Source organism: Mustela lutreola, chromosome 14 (genome assembly GCF_030435805.1).
Source record: "Mustela lutreola isolate mMusLut2 chromosome 14, mMusLut2.pri, whole genome shotgun sequence".
Classification (NCBI taxonomy): Eukaryota; Metazoa; Chordata; class Mammalia; order Carnivora; family Mustelidae; genus Mustela; species Mustela lutreola.
Genome location: NC_081303.1, coordinates 52,763,041 through 52,784,839, shown reverse-complemented (window position 1 = coordinate 52,784,839; position 21,799 = coordinate 52,763,041). Strand labels below are relative to the sequence as shown.

General features: G+C 36.8%; 1 protein-coding gene across 1 annotated transcript; it reads right to left on the bottom strand.

Annotated features, from left to right (window-relative positions):
• Window positions 1-14,291: 14,291 nt before the first annotated feature.
• On the bottom strand, window positions 14,292-16,093 carry LOC131815034 (quinone oxidoreductase-like). The gene has a single exon (XM_059146624.1). It carries the CDS (start codon window positions 16,033-16,035, stop codon window positions 15,043-15,045), a length of 993 nt encoding a protein of 330 aa, XP_059002607.1. The 5' UTR covers window positions 16,036-16,093; the 3' UTR covers window positions 14,292-15,042.
• Between the last annotated feature and the right edge of the window lie 5,706 nt (window positions 16,094-21,799).

Below are 21,799 nucleotides of genomic sequence, written 5' to 3'. Positions count from 1 at the left end.
TGTTTTGGATGTTTACCAAGTATATTAATTTCTTAGAGCCATGATCCATCCGAAGACTCTAAGGAAAATATGCCCAGTGCTTCTTCCTAGCTTCTGGAAGTTGCTGGTGATTCTTGGCACCCCTCACTTTGTCCCTTCGTCTTCTGCCTCTGCTGTCACTTTGCCTATTTCCCTCTGTGTCTGTGTCTTTGAGTCCGAATTTTTTTCCTATAAGGACGCCAGTCACTTAACTAGTTAATCTTAATTAACTCCGTCTGCAAAGAGCCTATTTCAAAATAAGGTCACTTTCGCAGGCCCTGAGTGGACACCACTATGGTGTGGGGGCACACCAGGCAACCCAGTACTCCAGGTCTTTCCTGGAAATACACAATGGTTCCTAACTAGACACTCTTACAAAAGATCCTTTTAGGAGTGTTTCGTTGCTAGTAGTATTTCTTCACAGCATAAACTAGGTATGTTTTTAAATTGTTGAAGTTGTTTCTCTGTATTTTAAATGCTTTCTCTGGTTAAATGCTTTCTTCTCTTAATTCAGATAAAGTTTATTAATCACAAGTAAATTGAAGATCTATGACTCGTTAATTTTCAAGTTACTGGTTATAAAAGGATTTTATATAGTTTTTCTGGTGTCTTTATGCTGACTGTTAGACAATAACTAATTTCTTCCCTCTTTAGTAAATGTATGATTTTGTTCAAACTGCAATCTCATTTTCCCCCAAACCTTTTTAATACTACAGCACTTTCAAATGATGTATTTTTTTCTTTTGCATTGATCCATCTCTAAAATTATGGTACTTTCAGAGTGCTACCCACCATGCCTCCTACTTCAGTCCTGCATTTTCTTTGGCTGATAATGGGTATGCAATTGGAAATGACTTTTTATTTTTTAACATTTGAAGCTATCATATCTTATTATTATTGCTTTTTTCTCATTCCATTTCTAGAGAGAGGGAGCTGAGACGTAGTAACCTTCCAAGCACAAAATTATTTTTACTGATTTTAGTAAAATGATAGAAGTCATACTTACAAAAACTCATATTCTGTCTGCGGCATTTTTAATGAAATGTTCAATAGGAATATATTAAATTCCTTGGAGAAATGTAAAGGCCTTTGAAACTATAAATGATCTTAAACTAAAATTCTAATTCATTACTATCTTATGAGAATAAAACACATATTTTTATTTTAGGTATATTTCTATGTACTTAAAAGTTATTTTGATTTTTAAAAAGTGTCTTACAATAGTAAATATAAAACCATATAGGAAAGGAGCTTATGTACATGTATGTATATAATAGGATGACTGTTTATGTCCAGATTACATAGTACAACCTTATAAAGTAAAGGGAAAATTGAAATTGTGTTTGAAGTCAAGTTTTTTTTTTTCTTTCCTAGTTCATCTTACTAAAATATCTTTAAAATGGAATTTGTGATTCACTGAGTTTAACATAGCCTTGATGTTGAAAGTCATCCCAGTCACAGGAAAGGGTTGCTGAGATGTCTAAATAGAACCCTTTGGTTTTTCCCATCTCCGTGGTTATGTCTTTAGGCTTCCTGGCCCACGAGTGCTCTGCTGGTGGTATCTGATAATAGATTTTGCAATTAATGAGCATAGGTTTGCCCTTTGAGCTCCAGCAGCCCTCTACTTGCATTATGGCTTGAAGTTTGGCTATAACCCTCATTAGAGCTCTGACTCAGAATGTTATAGGTCTATCTGTCCTCTCTCTGTAGAGACCCACTCAGACACAATTACCAGCCAGAACCTATAGTTCACTAATATATTACTCTTAAAGCTAGACATGAACTTCTGTGTGTAGTCCAGAGCACAAAGTTCTCTTGGTAGCTAAATTCCAGACCTCTGCCAACCAGTGCTGTGTCATATAGCATACATTAACCAGATCAACTCATGAGGCCTTCTATTTACAGAGTTTACATGGGAAAGATCTGTCTTAGGTCTCTTTCATACTTAGTCCGTTTATCAAGTCACACCCCAGGCTCTCATGAGAGGGAACTGGAAAATGCTGGAGCCTTAACACTTGTCGACAAGCCTCCATTAGAAATGAGTAGGGCTAGATGTTTCCAGACTTCACATCTTGGGTGTTTTAGAAAGGTAATCATGTACATATACTATATATTCCATTATACATTCAACAGGATCTGAGACAGTACTCCCAATGAAACACATTCTTTCTCTCTGTGTGTGCCTGTGCATTTGCACACATATATACAGAGTCATAGTAAGTATGAACAACACAGATATTGCCTCCCACCAGTTCAAGTCAGAAACTGAGAGAAATGAGGGTAAATAACCTAGACCCCTGGGATAGACCCTGATAGGCTAAGAAGACCAAGCATATGCCTGCCTCCTGGGAAGCAAAACACATTTAGAAAGCTCCTGCCTCATCACAATCTCAAATTCCATGCATTTCCTTACTCAAAAGAAGACAAAACCCACTCCCTATTGCCTTGAGTCACTAAGTACCCCTATTCAACCTTGGATGGGGCAAGCTGTAAAGAAACATGATGTAACAGAGCGATTAAACATGAGTATTTTAATATTCATGAGTTATCATAGAGACTACAATATGTCAGGGTGAAGCCAGAATTCATACTCCTATTTCTCTGGCTACAGAGCCCACACTCAATCACTATATTGCCTCTCAACCATCTTCGATGCTTACTGTGTGCCGACACCTGTTAAAATTCTTTACAATTGCTAAATAATTTAATCTCACAATAACTTTGGAAAATGTGTCGTTCATGTGCCACAGAACAGGACACTATCTTGACCAAGTTCATAAGGACAGTAAGTGGGAGAAACAGGATTTGAATTCAGGTAACCAACAACTTCTCTCTGCCATTTCTCATAAAGAGAATCAAGATTGTAGTTACAATTCATTTAGAAAGGATTCTACCCAAAAAATGACTCATGGATTGAAAACCTTACATTTGCAGCATGTTAAACAGAAAGGGCTAATTTTTTGTTGCTGTTTGTGTTATTTTTTGTCTATATTTTAAGAAAAATGTATTCTTTAGTGATAACACTCAAAGAAGTTCCAGTCTACCTTTGTCATCATGCCATGTGATGAGTTTAAGGAGGTTAATGAAGAACTAAAGAATTAAGCAAAATGCACTAAGGGCTCAGTGCCAAAGAAAATGAAATAAGGTGCTCAGATCTCTTCACCTCATATAATCACTGCTGGTGTTTAAGAAACTCTCTGAAATCTTTCTTAGCCTAAATACTGTTAGACACTGTCCAAACATGACCTGTGTCTCAAAAAGAGAACCACACAGGAAAAATTAGAGCTGGTTTCTAGCATCAATTTCAACATTTATTAACTCTGTGCATTTATATAAAATGTTCCCTAAATCTCTAAAATTGGTATAAACATATAAAACTCATGAGATATTTATGAAAATTAAATAAATTGATAAATTACATTGAAAAATATAATATATAATTATATGTATAAAATATAATAACATGTTTATATATAAAGAATTTGTTTAACTAGTTCACAACTACCAAATTCAAATTTAATATAGATGAAAATCATCACTAGATGCCAAAACCCTTGGATTAGTTAGGATACAAGATATTCACTCCACTGATTACTTAATAACTGCAAAGGGGAAAAAAAAAATTTACAAAGGAGAAATCTGGTAATACTACCTTTAAAAATGTCATAAAAAACTTACTATTACCAAAAATGAAATAAATTGATTTTTTACTAAGAAGGACACAGTATCACCTATGCAATATTCTTGGGAAAAAATTATTCTAAATAGGAGGAAACAATCAGGCAATTTTAAATAAAGATAATTCTACAGACCAAACTATCTAGGCCTCTTAATGTAAGGGGAAAAAAACTATAGAATGACTCAAGAAACCTAAAAGACTTGATAAACATAAGTGTGATTTTTTTTTTAAAGATTTATTTATTTATCTGAGAGAGAGAGAGCACATGGGGGGAAGGGGAAAGGCAGAGGGAGAGGGAGCGAGAAACTCCAAGTAGACTCCATTCTGAGTGTAGAGCCAGCGATGGAGCTCTATCCCACAACCCCGAAATTATAGGTGAGTGGAAACCAAGAGTCAGGTTGCTTAACCAACTGCACCACCCAATCACCCCAAACATATGTATGATTTTTGTCTGGCTTTTGGATTTAGAAAAAATAAAGACAAAATTGGGCAATGGGAGAAATAGAGATGCAGACTATAGGTGTTAGATTTTATTATAATAGCAAATTTCAATTTCTTGAAACTGGTAAAAGTATACTCCTTATGCAGGAGTGTACCTTTGTTCTCAGGACATACATGATGCAAGAGCTAGGTTGAAATGGTTAAGTTAAAAAAAAAGTCTGTGTGTGTGTGTGTGTGTGTGTGTGTGTATAAAAGAGAGAAGAGAAGAGGGAGAAACAGTAAGAAAGAAGAGAAATAAACAGAAAAAGGCAAAGATGGCAAATGTTAACAACTGGTAATTCTAGTTAAAGGAGGACTGCATGGTTGTTTATTAATTTATTTTGTAAGACTTTATTTTGTAAAAGCAGTTGTAAGTTCACAGCAAAATTAAATACATGGAATGGAGATTTCCCATATGCACATGACTTTCCCCCAACACATGCATAACTTCCTCCATTTCCAGCATTGCCCACCAGAGTGGTTCATTTGTTACAATTAGTGAACTTACACATTAACACATCACAATTACTTCATGTCCACACTACACATTACCTTTCACTCTTGGTGTTGCACATTCTATGTGTTTGGGCAAATGTATAACAACATGTATCCATCATTATAGTATCATACAGAATCTTTTCAATGTCCTAAATATCCTCTGTGCCCTGTCTATTCACTCCTCCCCCTTCCCAATCCCTGGCAATCATTGATTGTTTTTACTATCCCCGTAGAAATTTGCCTTTTCAGAATGTCCTATAACTGGATATGTTACAGTATGTATCCTTTTCAGATCAGCTTCTTTCAGTTAGTAATATGCATCTCAGCTTCCTCCAGGTCTTTTTGTAGCTTTATAGTTCATTTCTTTCTAGCACTGAATAATTCTGTGTTGTCTGGATGGACCACAGTTTATGTATCCATTCACCTACTGAAGGTCATCTTGGTGGTTTCCAAACATTAATGATTATAAATATAATTACCAAAACATCTCTGTGTAGGTTTTTATATTGACATATGTTTTCAACTACCTTGGATAAATACTAAAGAGCATAATTGCTGGATCATATGGCAAGAGTGTGTTTAGTTTTATAAGACACTATAATTGGGGAGAAATTTTTAATTTTCATGAAGACCAGCCTACTTTTTTTTTTTTTTTTTCGTGAATCGTACCTCTGGTGTGGTATCTAAAAAGCTGTTGCTATACCCAAGGTCATTCAGGTTTTCTCCTATGTTATAGTCTAGAAGTTTTATAGTTTTGCATTTCTATTTGGGTCTATGATCCACCCTTATGTAAAGGGTGTAAGTTCCATGTCTAGATTGATGTTTTGTTTATTTGTTTTGCCTGTGGGTGTCCAGTTGTTCCAGAATCATATGTTAAAAAATATACTCTTCTTTTGGATGGATCAAATTTGTTCCAAATATAAATTTAATAGTAATTAATCAATGTTTATCTCTGGTTTGCTTGTGATTTGGTGGAAAGATTCCTGTCAAACAGTTAGGAAACAGATTTTACTCTGCTACAAAAGATGTAAACTTGCTGTTTAAAGTCCCGTTCAGTTTCTGTATTGGTAATGGATAGATAACTTGCAGAGTGTTTTTTTATCTCTAAAATTATGTGAGCATGAGGGTCACTCGGTCAGTTACGATTTGGGCTCAGGTCATGATCTCAGGGTCGTGAGAACAAGCACCACATCAGGCTCCACACTCAGTATGGAGTTTGCTTAAGTTTCTGTCTCCATTTTATTCTGGTCATACCCCATCTGTCTCTCAAATAAATAAATCTCTAAAAAATAAAATTCTGTGAACATGAAATATTAGATTTTAATTGATTCATACAAGTGCTAGGAAAAGAGTCCACTAAGGGCAGCGTGAAATGTTTAGGATGGTATCTTAGAGTCAATGAAACACATTTTAGGGAAAAGTAAAGGAAAAGGAAAGGCCCTTGATATAAAAATGAGTCACTTTCCCTCTACTTCTGCTTGTGTCCAGCATTTTCCTATTTTATTTCAGTGTATTCCCTTTTCTTAATATTCTAATTAAAAAATTATCTGAACAATGGCAACTTTCATGAAACATTGTTTCAATACAGAGCTGTTCACTTAGCATAAAGATGAAATAAAAGTCACCAGTGTTTTTAACTGCTTATAAGAGAGAAGCAAGTTGGACAACAACTTCATATGTCTATGTGAAGTATTCAGGTAATTAACAGAATTTTGAGGTTCATAAAAAATCTCTACAGCAACAGACCTTCATGACACCACATAATAGATTGATTTTTAATGTAGTGTAGTGATTAGTTTCAGTGACTAAAGATTACTGACTATAATTAGTTTCGGTGACTTAGAAAAAATATTATCTATGGTGATTGATGATACTCTAGCTATGTATGTGAAAGTCAATAATTAAATTAAATTGCATTCAAGGCATAGAGGAATTTCATGCTATTTTATTTCTGCATCATGCATTTATTGTTCTTATCTCAGAATTCTACAGTGATGTTTTGGCCACTCTCATTTCATCTCTATGGACTTATATAAAATTTTATTAGCTATTAATTAGTTGGGATATTTCAAATCTGACATGTAATGTTGCTTTATAGATACATTTCTGATCGAATATTTCCACATGATTATTCCAATTAAAGGATATTTTACAAAATATTTCTTACTGCAAACAATCTTCTTTTCTTGAGACTGTGATTATGTCAATGCTAATTGAATAAACTAATGACTTGATCAATCTAATTAATTGCCTTGATTCATGTAATAGAAGCCTCTACACAATATAGAAAAGTATACAATTTATTATCTTGTCAAATTTACATTCCAAATGCTGAAATGATAAGCCTACTGTGTTACATTTCTAAATTCATATGTAAACAGTTTGTATAATATTCCTTCATTAAAGAATCTATACTCAGATACACTGATTCAGTTATAATATTTCAAAATATAGACACAATCCTGTCTTCTTTTCAGATTTCTTTTCCTATGCCTTCCTTTAAGGTTTAAGAAGAGTATTATGCAAATTTCGCATAGCATTATAGCTCTCACTGACCTGACCCCACAGATGTTTCCATCTAATCCTAGAATACATGTGAAGCTCACCTCACAATAGACCATCATCAGTCTCCAATTATCTGTGCACTTTCAAGTTCTACTGCCTTTACTTATGCTTAGTTTGGTGGCCATATGTGTCAACAGGGTCATAAGTGTTCTACTTCACCTTCTTTTCCAAGAAAATGGTAACTGTGTTTTTCTTCTTTCTTTGAAGAGTTGATGTGGACACATGACTTACCTGGACCAGCTAAACATAAGCAGAAGTCTCTCAATTCCAGGAGGGAGTGGTAAAGAGCTAGTGAATTAATCACTATATCCTCTTTTTCTTCCATGTGTTGATATAGAAGCATGTGTTGATATAAGTCTCTGAGCCTAGGCTCCCTAGTGTCTACAATGGCCAGAGCTTCTGTGTCAGTCAGGCTTCTAGGAGGACATAAAATTCAGCTCACTTGATTCAAATGGAGATAATTTCATAAAAGAGAGAAGTGCACAAAGTTAAAGGACATCACAATAAATGTTGGGTCCCCCAGAATTGAAGGTGAGGAAGAGAGCACTCCAGGTAGAGGAAGTAGCACATGCAAATGCAGGAGTGGGGCTAAACATGAGTTTTTCAGCAACTAAAAAAAGCAATATATGGCTAAACTACAGATACTAAGAAGGAAATAATTATGAAATGATAATGAGAAGGTAGTACTAATACTATGGTAAATTGATGTCTAATTGAGTGAAAGATATTGCTCAAAGTACCTGATGTGTATTAGCTTATTCTCTTTTTAAAACAATTATATGAACTCAGTATTACTAACGACTCATCTGAGAACTGAAGCTCAGCAAATAAAACATCTTGCTTGTTCCTGTAGCTGAAGTGTGAAAGAGGTTAGACTTGAATCCAGAGAGTGTGGCTGCACAGCTGTGTGTGCTCAGACGGATTCTCTTTCTCTTAAGAGAAAGAAGAATCCATTAAAGGGTTATAAAAATCAGATGTGATTTCTAAAATGACTATCCTTTTCGTAGTGTGGAGAACTGACTAGAAGGCAGAAAGTACATGTTAGTGAGACTAAGTACGAGAGATCTGTATTTGTACAAACAAGACATGGTGGTATTCAGCTCAGAGTGATAGTGGTATTGATGCAGAAAAATATTTATGACTTTGAGAGATATTTAGGAAGTGAACTTGTAAAATCTCAATTATGAATTGTATATGGGAGGCTGTGGGTGGAAGCATGAAGGACAATTGTCTTACAAAACGTGATTCTGCCATGGGGTCATTCATTAAAATGGGATTAGTGAAGAAGAAAAAGCAAGAGATGATGTTTGGTTTAAGACTGGTTGATTTTGAGTAGACTTTCATTTATCCATATGCAGATACTGCTGAAACAATTCGTGGTGATGTCTAAGTCTTACTAGAGGTATGGATTCAGAAACTATTTTCTAGGGATGGCATTTAAAGCAGTAAGCTTGGATCAGATTGCCAGTAGAGAGAATATGGCATGAAAAAAATGGGGTCTAGGACCAGTTCTTAATCGTTCTGACATTTAACAGCTAGTGAGAAGAGTTAAGCATTTAGCAAAGGAGAAGTAAATCCCCAGCAAAGAAAAATATGGGAAAAAAGACTATAAATAGTATAAAGAAGAATACAAAGATAAACATAACCAGATGCTTATAATGGAAAGTAGAAGAGAGAGCTCTCAGTGAAACAAAGAAAAGGTTGTTTGAAAAGATAGGCCATAGTGTAGAGAGTTAATAGTTCAAGCAGTCAGAAAAATAAATTAACTATTTGTGGTGTCAGATAGTACCCCAGAAAGCAGTTTTTCCAAACTTATTGTTGTTAGTATGTGAAGTCGAGATCCAAACAAATTGAAGGATGTGAAATATATATATATTCATATTCATATGAAATTTACATATATTTCATACATTTATATGAAAATATAAATGTATCTTTTTTATCATGGTATACTTAGTATCCATCATTATTTTCTCATTTAATTATCTAGAATAGTTCAAGTGCTTTATATATTCAAATAAGGAGAAATATGCTGTCATCTAACAGAGAAATTTATCCAACATTTGTGGAAAAGGCAAAGAAGATGTGGTATGTCCTTTCAACATCATGCAGGGGCATTGTTTAAAGCAATCATCCAAAAATCATTTAATTCTCCAGGAGAATGTACCTGAGTTAGACTTTGCTTTTTACTATTTGATTGGCACCTGGACATTATAAAGTCATATCTTAGCTTGTAAGTTTTTCACCAGTTTTAAAAAAAACAAAACAAAAGGATAAACCCAGATTTCATGGTCTCATCGACAAATAGGACATGATCCAGTGTCATATTCTGCCTTGTATTTTTAATATTTCTTATTCTACTATTTTAAAATACCTATCACATCTCTTCAAATGTTCTTTGAACTAGCTTTAGTATCTCTTTGGTCTCCTCAATAACGAAATACTTTCTCTGTTTGACTTATTTCACTTAGCATAATCTCCTCCAGTCCCATCCATGTTGAAGCAAAAGTTGGGTATTCATCCTTTCTGATGTCTGAGTAATATTCCATTGTATATATGGACCACATCTTCTTTATCCGTTCTAATTATCCGTTCTAATTACATATGGTTTCACTTACTTGTGAAACATAAGGAATAACATGGAAGACATTAGGATAAGGAAAGGAAAAGTGAACGAGGTAGAAATCAGGAGGAGGGAGAGATGAACCAGGAGAGACTGTGAACTCCAAAAAGCAAACTGAGGGTTTTAGAGGGTAGGGTGGTGGGGAGATGGATGAGCCTGGAGGTGGGTATTAAGGAGGGCACATATTGCATGGAGCACTGGGTGTTACCCGTAAATAATGAATCTTGGAACACTACATCAAAAACGAATGATGAGGGTGCCTGGGTGGCTCAGTGGGTTAAAGTCTCTGCCTTTGGCTCAGGTCGTGATCCCAGGGTTCTGGGATCGAGCCCCTCATAGGGCTCTCTGCTCAGTGGGGAAACTGCTTCCTCCTTGCTTTCTCTCTCTCTGTCTGCCTGCCTCTCTGCCTGCTTGTGATCTCTGTCTGTCAAATAAATAAATAAAATCTTTTTTAAAAAAAGTAATGAAGAATGGTGACTAACATAAGACAATAAAAAATGTGAAAAAAATAATGAAATACTTTTTTAGACACATTTATTTTGTGTTTATAAGAGTAATTTATTGCGGTGCCTGGGTGGCTCAGTGTGTTGAAACCTGTGCCTTCAGCTCAGTTCACGATCTCAGGGTCCTGACATCAAGCCCCACGTCGGGCTTTCTGCTCAGCGGGGAGCCTGTTTCCCTACTCTCTCTCACTGTCTGCCTCTCTGCTACCTGTGATCTCTGTCTGTCAAATAAATAAACAAAATTTTTTTAAAAGAACCTTTAAAAAAAGAGTAATTTATTTTTTCCAGTTATACTTTGGCGTAATCAATTAGTTTACTAGATTAAATCAACTGAATGGGAAAAAATCAGAGAGGGAGACAAAACCATGGGAGACTGTGAACTCTGCGAAACAAGCTGAGGGTTATAGAAGGGAGGAGTTGGGGGTTGGGGTAGCTGGGTGATGGGTATTAAGGAGAGCATGTTGTGATGAGCACTGGGTGTTATATGAATCATTGAACACCACATCAAAAACTAATGATGTACTATATATTGGCTAGCTGAACATAAAAAAATAATCACTGTTTTACTATAGTAAATGGTCCAGTGGTAGCCTGAAAACTATTGTTTCACTACAGATTATGTGATAAAATATAAAACTAGTCGCTTATCTCAATATATTACTCTTTAGCGGTTATATTTTATTATGCATGGTATGGTATCAAAATTCAACTATCTCAGTTCTCAATTTCCATCTCAGTTTAGGCGGAGACTCGAACACAGTAGTTGCAAACTCTTTCCATATTCCAAATTGAATTATGAGCCCACTATTTAAAATAGAATAGAAAGCAAGATTGTTCTATTGTTCGTTTTTAATTGTAAGCTTCTTGACTACATAAAGACAATAAAAGTGTCAGGATTTAGAGATTGAAAAAAGACTTTTAGAGAGTTTTTTATGTGCTGTGATCTCTAATCACAATCCCAAAGGAAAGAGTGTGAGGCACTTCCTACTTCAAACAATGTGAAAAAATAGAGGGTCTACAAAGACCACTCAGATAATCAAATATGGCTCCCCTCCCTTGAGCTCCAAGAGCACAGTGTATCCTTGTCTGACTCATCTCGTCCTAAAGAACAATAGACTGGATCACTGGCTGTTATCAGAGCAAATCAAGGATAGAGATGTCTTAGTTGAAACTGGCCATCTCTTGAGAACTGACAATACCCAATTTCTTCACACTGTCAGTTTTAAGACCAGAGTCTTCAAATGATTAGAGGTACATGAACACTATATGTATTCTCTCTGAAAGTCTCACAACCAAGTGATATGTTACAATGAAAACAAGGCTGATACTAAATTCTACCACACTCAAAAAGAGCCATTTACAAACAGACTCTAGACAGTCATGTCACCTATTACTGTAGGAATATTCAGTTCTTTTTAAAAAAGATTTTATTTATTTGACAGAGTGATCACAAGTAGGCAGAGAGGCAGGCAGAGAGAGAGGGGGGACAACAGGCTCCCTGCTAAGCAGAGAGCACAATGTGGAGCTCTATCCCAGGACCCTGAGATCACAACCTGAGCCAAAGGCAGAGGCTTATCCCACTGAGCCACCCAGGTGCCCCACAACATTCACTTCTACATCTAGTACATTCTCATTTCGTAAGACAACAGATTCCCTCATAAGATGGTGGTACATCAGACTGAATACAGACCTAGATCAAGACCACTACTTGGGAAGACGTTAGTCTGGGAGCTTCCTAGAGCTCCCAAGGCCAAATGCCTGTACAAGTTTACTAGCCAATAAACATATATCAATAACTATGCATTCAACATTCAACAACTATATATTTTTCTAAATTCCCTTATGCTGATTTACAAATCATCTAATACCATGGAGATAATGATAGTTCAACAGTTCTTAAATGAAGTCTACCTCCTGGACTTATAAATTATATGGATTCCTTATTTCTCTCAGTAGAAATAGAAAAAGTTCTCAATTTTCAAATGCTAATACACTATCCCTGGAGTATTCCCGATTAAAGTATTTCAAGTGTTGACCAAGTACCTACAGGGTATAATACAAATCCAAATTACATAAATTCATACCCAGGGTACTGAATTACCTTTAAATAAATAACTCACAACATAAACCTGAAGTTCTATATGTATTCCTGAAAACAGACCATTTGCATAGGGCAAGATGTAATCAATGGCCCAAAGTAACCAGCCAGAATAAAGTTGCTCTGGGTTCTCCTCAAGGGAACCACAGGTGAAACTCTCCTCACACACCAGGAGAGAGAGTCCGATTTAAACAACCACCAGGCATGTACCTCATAACTCATCAGGTATGAACTTCCATGCCAGACAACAACACTCAGCATGGATCAAAAATGTATTCCTTGATGGGGAGGGGTATCTCAATTTTAAGTGACGTTCATAATGTTTAAATTAATACACTGGGTTGAACAAAATAATAACCAAGCTGAGAATGTGTGTGGAAAACTGGGAGTTACTTGAGGATTTTCATTAACTAAAAGTGACGAGGACAGGCACAGGATATGCCCTACTTCCACCCGAGAGAAACGAAGGCAAAATGGATCTCACGGCCAGGGGTGGGATGGACAGAGGAGGATAAAAATAAGGTTCTTTGATATTTCTACTCAATGAGTCCCATTCTGTGAGTATGATTCCTGTTCCAAATTTCTACAGACAAATAGCATAAAGAGCTCAGGAACAGAGTTCAATGCTCAAGCTCCATGAGGCAGCACCATGAAAAGTCCTTCTCAGCATTCTAAAACCTTTCAGATGGGATGTGCAAACATTCATAGAGGTCACAGTTAAGAGAGAAGCAGCGTCAGATACCTGGATCCTATCCTATCACCCGAATGGCTAAGAAGAAAGGTTGCCTTAAATACAAGGTATCTGGGGCAGAGCTCTAGCCACAGCAGGGTGCTTCTGAATCATCACCATCCAGGACCAAGGTTGGTGGCAGGGGTGACCTGCGTCTAGCAGGAAACTTGGAGGTCATGTCCCAAAAACGGTCATTGTATTTACATCCCCATTGCTACCAGAAGTTTTGAAGGGAGTTTCCCCCCCCCCCCACAGTTTTACATGAGGAAAGGGACTGTCTTAGAGTCTTCTTACTCCGTTGAAAGGATGCCATATCATTATGGACCTTAGTCATTGAAAGTCCCATACCTGACTTACCCTTTGGTCCATGAAGAGTCAGTTTCAAATGCATGTCTGGAGCTCATGTTTGTTCGTTAGCTGTCTTTACATTTTTCCCTCCTGCCATGTCATTGGCAGCCCAATTTCATCTTAGCAGAATGCTGCCAGAGTGGAGCCCCAGAGAGGTTCATCCCCAGCTCAATTCTGGGCAGAAGAGAATAAAAAATGCTTTTTAAAAATCTCCATAGGAATAATTGCTTCATTCAGATTCTTCAGAGTAGAACATCTTTGAAACAAACTTTTTATTATTTTTTTTAATTACTCAGTCTTTTACAGCATAACTACTGAGTTAATCCTTTTCCAATAAGAGTAGGAAAAAGAAAAAAAGATAAGGTAAATGAGGGAAATGGAAGATACCATGTTGCTTCGTATGTTTAAGGACACTGTATCTGTAGTTGTTCAAAATTTCAGAATTTAAATAATATATCAACTGATTGGCTAAATAATGTCAATCAATATGCCTGCCACTAGTGATCTATTACATATAGGTTTTCTCTGGGATATAGTTCTTCTGTAACAATCTCTAAGTGCTTTTGCTTAAAGAAATATATTCCAGAAAAAGTATAACTGAAGAAAGGATTCTGATTGGGCAGAAGTTCAACTAATGTCATAATTTCTATACATTATTAATTAACTTTTCTGCTTGTCGCAGCTCTAAACTTTTGCTATTTAACTTTATTATGCTCATTTATCATGTATATTTCCCCAAGAATTTTTTTTTCATGTGTCAAACTTGTTTACTAATTTAAATAAAAACATATGACTCCCATTACACAGATAATTCTAAATCTAGTTTGAAAATCAAATCAATCAAGAAGTATCTGTCAGGAGACTATGTACCTACCTATCTTACTACACCAAAAGTAAGGCTGTCCTCTTCTCAGAATATATGGACAATGAGCAATCAACCACCAACACAGTGGATGTACTAATATTTGGGGAAATGCTGGAAAACTATTTGTTAAAAAACAAATTTCTCTAGACATTATCTTGCCCTTGCAAGAGACTTGCAGATCCAGATGAGAGACGTTAAGAAAAGGGGTCTTATTTAGTCCAGAAAATCTTCAGAGTATGATACAGTTCTGAGCTAACCAGATACTAAAGAACCTTCATAAGAACAAGCAGGCTTGGAAACCACACAGCCTCATTTTGAATTAACTTGCTTTTGTCAAACGTGTGGAATTAATGATCAAGTACCAGGCATTTCTGTAATGTACCCAATGCCAAGTGACTACTGACATTCTACTTCCTACTATAATGACTTCTTGATTCAAGGCAGGTGGCAGGCGTAAAGAATATTGTGAGCTGTAAAATAAATTGTACTCCAATGACCACATCTCTAAAGATATATCTTGTTTTTTAACATGAGAAACTCACTGAATCCAACACATGCTGATTAGAGCAAAGATAGTGTGAGTAAAACTGGGGCAGGAACCCTCTAACTACATTAGGAAGACATGAAAGAATTAGTCATTCTAAGAGAAGAATCATTTTCCCACTAGTTCCACTGTTATGGATGATATTTTTGTGAGCCTGGGCCACCTTCTCCAGCGAATACTGAGAACCTATTACAGGTTTCAACCAACCAATTTCCATTCCAGCTTGAAGGGCCGCTGCAAATTGCCTAAACTCCTCCTTGGTTGATGAATACAGAGCAACTCCAATTATACTAGATTCCTTTGCCATGGTGTCCCGTGGGTTTATTTCAATAGGACCTCTGCTGCCAACAACTATTACTCGTCCTCCATATGACAGAAGATTCAAATCATTACTAAGATTTACATCAGCTAACATTTCAATGATCACATCAATTCCTTTTTCACCAACAGATTTCTTAATTTTTTCAATATAATTAGGTTCTCTGTGATTGAACACTTCATGGGCTCCATTTTGCAAAACAATATTTTGCCCTTCCTCAGTACCAGCTGTGCCCAAAACCTTTAAGCCGTAAGCTCTGGCAATTTGGCATGCTGCTAGTCCAACTCCTCCACTAGCCCCATGAACCAGAACACTTTCTCCAGCTTTCACATGGGCACTGTGGAGCAGGGCTCGGTAAGCAGTAAAATAGGGAATACCAATGGCAGCTCCTTGCTTCAAGTCCAGTTTTCCTGGTAGTGTGTAAACGGTGTGATCGTCTGCGAGAGCATACTCGGCATAGCCCTCTGAGATGGTGCTAGTAGTGAAAACCCTGTCACCTTTCTTGAAAGTGGATACATTATCTCCAACGGCTTCTACTATGCCAGCCACATCGGAACCAGGAGTATAGGGTAAGAGCGGTTTTCTACTGTAAGTACCAGAACGAATGTATGTTTCCACTGGGTTTATACCACATGCGTGGACTTTGATTAGAACTTGATGGTCTTTTGGAATTGGTACTGCAATATCCGACTGGAGTTTCAGCACTTCTGGTCCACCAAATTCAAAAACTCGAATCGCTCTCATCAACTTCTGTCCAGTCACCATGGTGATCCGGTTCTAGAGTGGGGACGCAAAACCTGCGAAGGCTAGCTCAGATTCCACGGAAAAGGGGCTCCAAGAAATTTTTAAATGTGCCAATACATTTATAGAAAATTTTTCAACTAATTTTGGAATAAATAAATCATTCATGAAATACAATGAATGATTGTATTGTAGCTGCATGATCCTGGATAAATTAAAATTTGTTTTCACTGTCCCCAGTTCCTGTTCCCATACATAGAACTACCTAGGGTGACCTGATACCCTATGGAGCTAAAAGCCACCACTGCATTCTAGATGAGGACTGGGTGGCTGTGAAGAGTCATGGGTGACCAGCTATGATGCACAGGTATTCACACTACTTCCCAAGAGCTAAAGAACTGTTTGCCAGAAGTAACATGTCAGAGCTGTCAAACGCCAAAGTAACCTTGTCATAGACCAATGTCACCACTGATACCATTTAAAAAATCTCTACTGCTCTCAATAAATTAACTGAATCTCACTTTACTTTCTTGCTTTGATATTGTTGATTAACCTGTGAGGAATCCAAAATGCCACAATCAGTGGAGAAGCATATTTCTGGTTAGGTGGACCAAGTTATAACCAGAGCTAAATGGACTCGATGCTGCTGTAGGCGGGATAATTGTCAGTAATAAATGAACTCTACAGGCACACAGTTTCCTTGGAAATCAATTCATGAAAGAAATGAAACACGTAAATAATTAGACAAAAGTCAATATAGTGCCCAAACATTTCATCTTCAATTAATACTATAGAGTCTAGCTTCCCTTCAGAACAAAGAATTAATTAAGTTTCCTTAAAAGACACTGCATGTCAACAAAAGTAAAAATAAACAAGAAATGAAAACAGAACTGGAATGAATTTGTAACATATGAAGTGTGTGTATGAGTGTGTGTGTGTGTGTGTGTGTGTGTGAATGTAAGTGTAGTTAAAATATGTTGAAGAAGGAAGAAAGATCAGTGACCTTCATGCTTTTCTTTTAGAAAAAAATATAGTTAGGGAGTTCTGAAGATACTGAACTTAAGAAATATATTGATTGAATGAACTAATAAAACTTCCAGCTATAGGAAATGTGATTTTTAGAAATTGCTCAACAGGAAAATAACACACAGGTAAATACTTGCAAAAAATAGATAGAATCAATCTTGAGTATTTGTAATCATGGGATTTTTCCATGAAGACTTTGAGCTGCTGATAGGAGGCTTGTATTGGCCATAAAGTAAAACAAGTAAGTACTTGTATTAAAACTTGAGAGAAAAATCACTTTTTCTTATAGCCTAGTAAATTGCAATCAATACTCTGCTTGCCTCGTAGTCGAGATATTTTTATCAATTTATCTGCAAATTACCAAAGAAATATCATGCAGAGGTAATTATGTGCTGTCCCCACTTTTTGAAAAGTAATGTTTTGCCAAATAGTGCTTGGATATATCTATGGGCCCAGTACAAATTCACAGGGAATCTGGAGAAACTGCAGAAGGAAACGTGTCCTACTTTACAATTTCATTTCCAAGTTCTGTAGAGTTAACCACCTAACTGCTAGTTATAAAACAGTTATGTGCATCTATTGGCCTGACTTTTATTATTTTATCAATATCTCTGTGTAGAGGCCTATATTTAAAAGACACACTATTTTACCTTTATTGGCTAAAATCTTTCCTCTTTTTTCTGTTGTTAATTATAAATATTGTCCTTTGGATCTGTATGTTTTTGTAGTTTATTAGCAAGCCAGAAGATAATATCAAATTGGGTAACATTTATTGAGCATTTACCATATGCCAGGCACTATTTGAAGGACTTTACATGAATTAGCTTATTTAAGCTGCACAACTATTGGAAGTAGATATTTTGTTACCTCCTCCATTTTACCAATGGGAAGAAATAAGGCATAAAGATGTTGAGGCATGCTGTTGGTTCTAGGCGGGGCAAGGAAGAGCAAGGCTTTAAATTCATAGTTCTCTCTGAAGCCTAATGTCTGACCACAATGCCATATTCCCTCCATTATAAAATAGCCAAATAGAAGAAGAAAAGCCTTTCCTGTAAACAGCTGCCCTTTCAGGCAAAATCACCAGCAGCTTACAAATAAGTAAAAATTACAATGTTTTAAGTAGCTTAGGAAAAATGTGTACAAAATTTTGTACATATACAATATGCCAAGATAAGGTGAAAACCTCACTTATGGTGTGCACAAAGAGTATTAATTTAAAACATAACAAATACATCAAAAACTTAACATATGAGGGGTTTATTGTTCCTTTGACATGATGGCTCAAGGGGAGGGGGAGGATGACTTAATCACAGGCAAACTATTGTTTTATAAAGGCTGAAAAATTATTTGTTTTCATGCTATGGCATATAACAATTTTTTTTAAAGATTTTATTTATTTATTTATTTGACAGAGAGAAATTACAAGTACACTGAGAGGCAGGCAGAGAGAGAGAGAAGGAAGCAGGCTCCCTGCTGAGCAGAGAGCCCGATGCGGGGCTCGATCCCAGGACCCTGAGATCATGACCTGAGCCGAAGGCAGCGGCTTAACCCACTGAGCCACCCAGGCGCCCCCATATAACAATTTTTAAATGAAAATGCCTTATGTTTAATATTATGTTTGAAAATTTTCTGTACAACCTTTAAGGACTATAGTGGTTTGCAAGTATTGGAGAACCAAGGGTGAGAGCACCTCTCTGTGGTGGGAAATTATTGCAGTTTTGAAGAGAAAAATTGCCATGTCCTAGTCATCACTGACTTTTTCAGAAGCTAACATTTTTGTGTGTATATGTGTGGATTTTCTGAGCTGTTTGTTTTTCTCCTGATTCCTGAATTCTATCACCTTTTTTTTTTCTATTAATTATTGCTAACAGAGAAAGATTAGTAATATTTAGGGTCTTATATCTTGATTTTTCAGAGAAAAAAAAATGATGCATTTCTGGATGTTGGGGAAAATTAAAGATTGATTAGTGACACCATATTTGCTCCTTCTGTATTTCTAACAAGAAAGTATTCATTTCCAGAATCCAAAAGAAATATTTCAGTGTGGGTTCAACCAATGAGGTGAAACCACTAAGAGATTATATACCATCTTTTCTCCCTGACTGCCTGTCTTGTGGACTCTTAGCTCCAATATGAGACATAAAGAACCAGTCTTACCCAGACAATCCCATAAAGTCAAATCCCTAGGATCTGTGTCTGATAGTGGAGCTGGGGAGTTGCAAAATAGGCAGTGAGGGAAAGAAGGTGTATATAAAGTATGGCAACAACAATCAGGAACCCATAAACAAAGGATGGAGGCCATAACAACAGTCTAACCCTATGTCAATTCCTAGTGCCTCTGACCTTAGTTGTGTGGTTGTCCTACAGAAGCCAAGGCCATTCAACATGGAAATAAATTCCCTCATTGGCCCAAGAGTAGAAGTTGAAGGAAGATCCAGTGGAAGCTGGAGCAGCTAGAGACCTGGCCAACAGATGAATGACGATGCGTGTAAGATACAGAATGGCTGCTGCCTCATCTCCCCCTTCTAATTTCCCATAAGACATTCTGCTGTGTTTCACCATATCCAGAAACACACAGAAAATTCTGGAAAATGTAGTTAAGCTTAGCCAAGTGGACACATCACAAAGCTACCACAGTATACCCCTTGTCAGCTCAGTTCATATACATATCTCTCAAACTACACTGATCTCCAAAATGGAAACTGGCAAAATCATGCTTCCACCTAACACGGTACAACTGTCCCTAATACAGCTAAAAGCAGATTAACCCTTTCCACAAAAAGGATACAAAGTTCCTTTTCTGTCTCTTGGTGATACCACTTTTCTAGTTCCTCACTCATCCGCCCCTCACTGATATTCTATAACTTAGATAGGGAGATGTGAAATTAACTACTATTAACGCAACTTATTTTATACTAGTAGAGGATCAGAAAAGGGAGAAAACAAAAAAATTGTGTGATATGTGCATGTACACATAAAAAATTTCATATCAAAATAAGGGAAAAGCATAGTTTTTATTACAGCCCATGATTCTCCAAGTGATCACATGATCCTAGCTGGTATGTATAACAATTAATATCAATATTAACATTAATATTAATTAGCATTAATATCCCATGCAGGCATTTCTATTGGTCATAATTTCTTGCCTGGTAAGGTTACCCAACATTTCATTCCTAAAGGATCTGGGCCATTAGATGTCCAGCCTGAACTGGGTTAAGATAGTCTTGCACTGACTTGAATGATAGGACCTGAGACTATCAGGGGCACTTGAGAATCTCCTGCATTCTATGCATACACTCCATTGTCTGCATTGTTGAGTCAACCTAATTTTGCCTTGATAAAAAAATCACTCCAATTAGCGCAAAAACCTTATTCTTTTTCTGTTAATTCAGGAGACTAATCTGACCAGGTCAAAGTCTCCACTTCTAGTTCAATCTCATCATTGTCATGTTACTTGTCAGAAGCATTACTCTCTTTGGAACTCAAATCTTGAGACCCACAGGACTCAAAGTCATCAAAACGAGAAGCAAACATGTTTGTGGATTACGTGCAATAATGATGGAGAAGCCCTCCTCCATTTTTCTCCCTTGATTTCCTTGCCCATGAACTCTATGGAAGAAATCTCACTACACATAAAAGCTGAGCATATAAAGCATCCTGAAGATACCACCCAGAACCCTGAAAGGTATTGCTGACATCATAGATAAGGCTTCAGAAGGCCATTCCACCATTCTTTCAGTTGTTCTATAAGGAAAATCAAGATTACACTTGTTAACTCCTTGAGAATGGACCCAGTGCCATGTTTCATTTGCTCTGCAATAAATCCCTTGGTCAAGAATGATGCTGTGGGGAAGAGCATTATAACAGATAAGGCATTCTATATTATGCAGAAGGTAATCTTGTGGCAGATTGGACACTCAGCAATGCCTGCAACTAGTATGCTTTGGTGACTGGAAGTTCATACTGCTAAGCCCATGCAAACCTACATCTCTCTCTCTCAACATAACCACTGTAATAAAAATTATGGTCAAGGACAGGAGAGGTTAGGAGAAGAGGTTGTCCATAACACATGTATTCCTATCAAGGTGAGTATTAAAATCTTCTTTTATTGAAGTTATGCATTGGTGAGTCTTTGCTTGAGACACAAATATGTTCAGAATATGTTTCTGATTGAAGAGGTTTCTCCACATGATTCCGTATGTCACCAGTTTTTCAGTCTCATTCCTTTTAAGACCTCAATCATCCAGCCAAAAGCTGGCCATGCCCATGTATCAATATGGACTTATACTTCTGGATATTTCTCTTTCCAAACAAAATGAACATCAGATACACTTTTCAAGTTCTCCACCTGAGAAGATTCACTTCACTGTCCTACAGGGCTACCCCGAAGTGGGGATATAGTGCTGCACTGTCCTCTTTGTGAGGTACCTGAATACCTCTCAATCCGTGCAGGACCATGGATTAAATAAATCCGAGTCTTCTTTGTTGTTGTTGCTGGGGTTTTGTTTGTTTGTTTGCTTATTTTTCATTCAACTAACTGAAGGAAACTTCCTATGAGATGCTAGATGTTCACTGGGAACCAGAAGCTAATGTAGCAGGAGTAGAGACCATGCATGGGCACTTGAGCCATTTCCTTGCACATCTGACTTGTGCTTCCAGGGCCCCATGTCATACAGACTACTCCCATTTGATGATGGAGTGATTCCAGCATTGCCAGTTTTATGCCTTAGTGGGTCAGACAATGCCCAATTCATAATAG

Coding starts and splice junctions, on each gene's coding strand:
- LOC131815034 (XM_059146624.1), bottom strand. CDS start 16,035: ATGGTGACTGGACAGAAGTTGATGAGAGCGATTCGAGTTTTTGAATTT.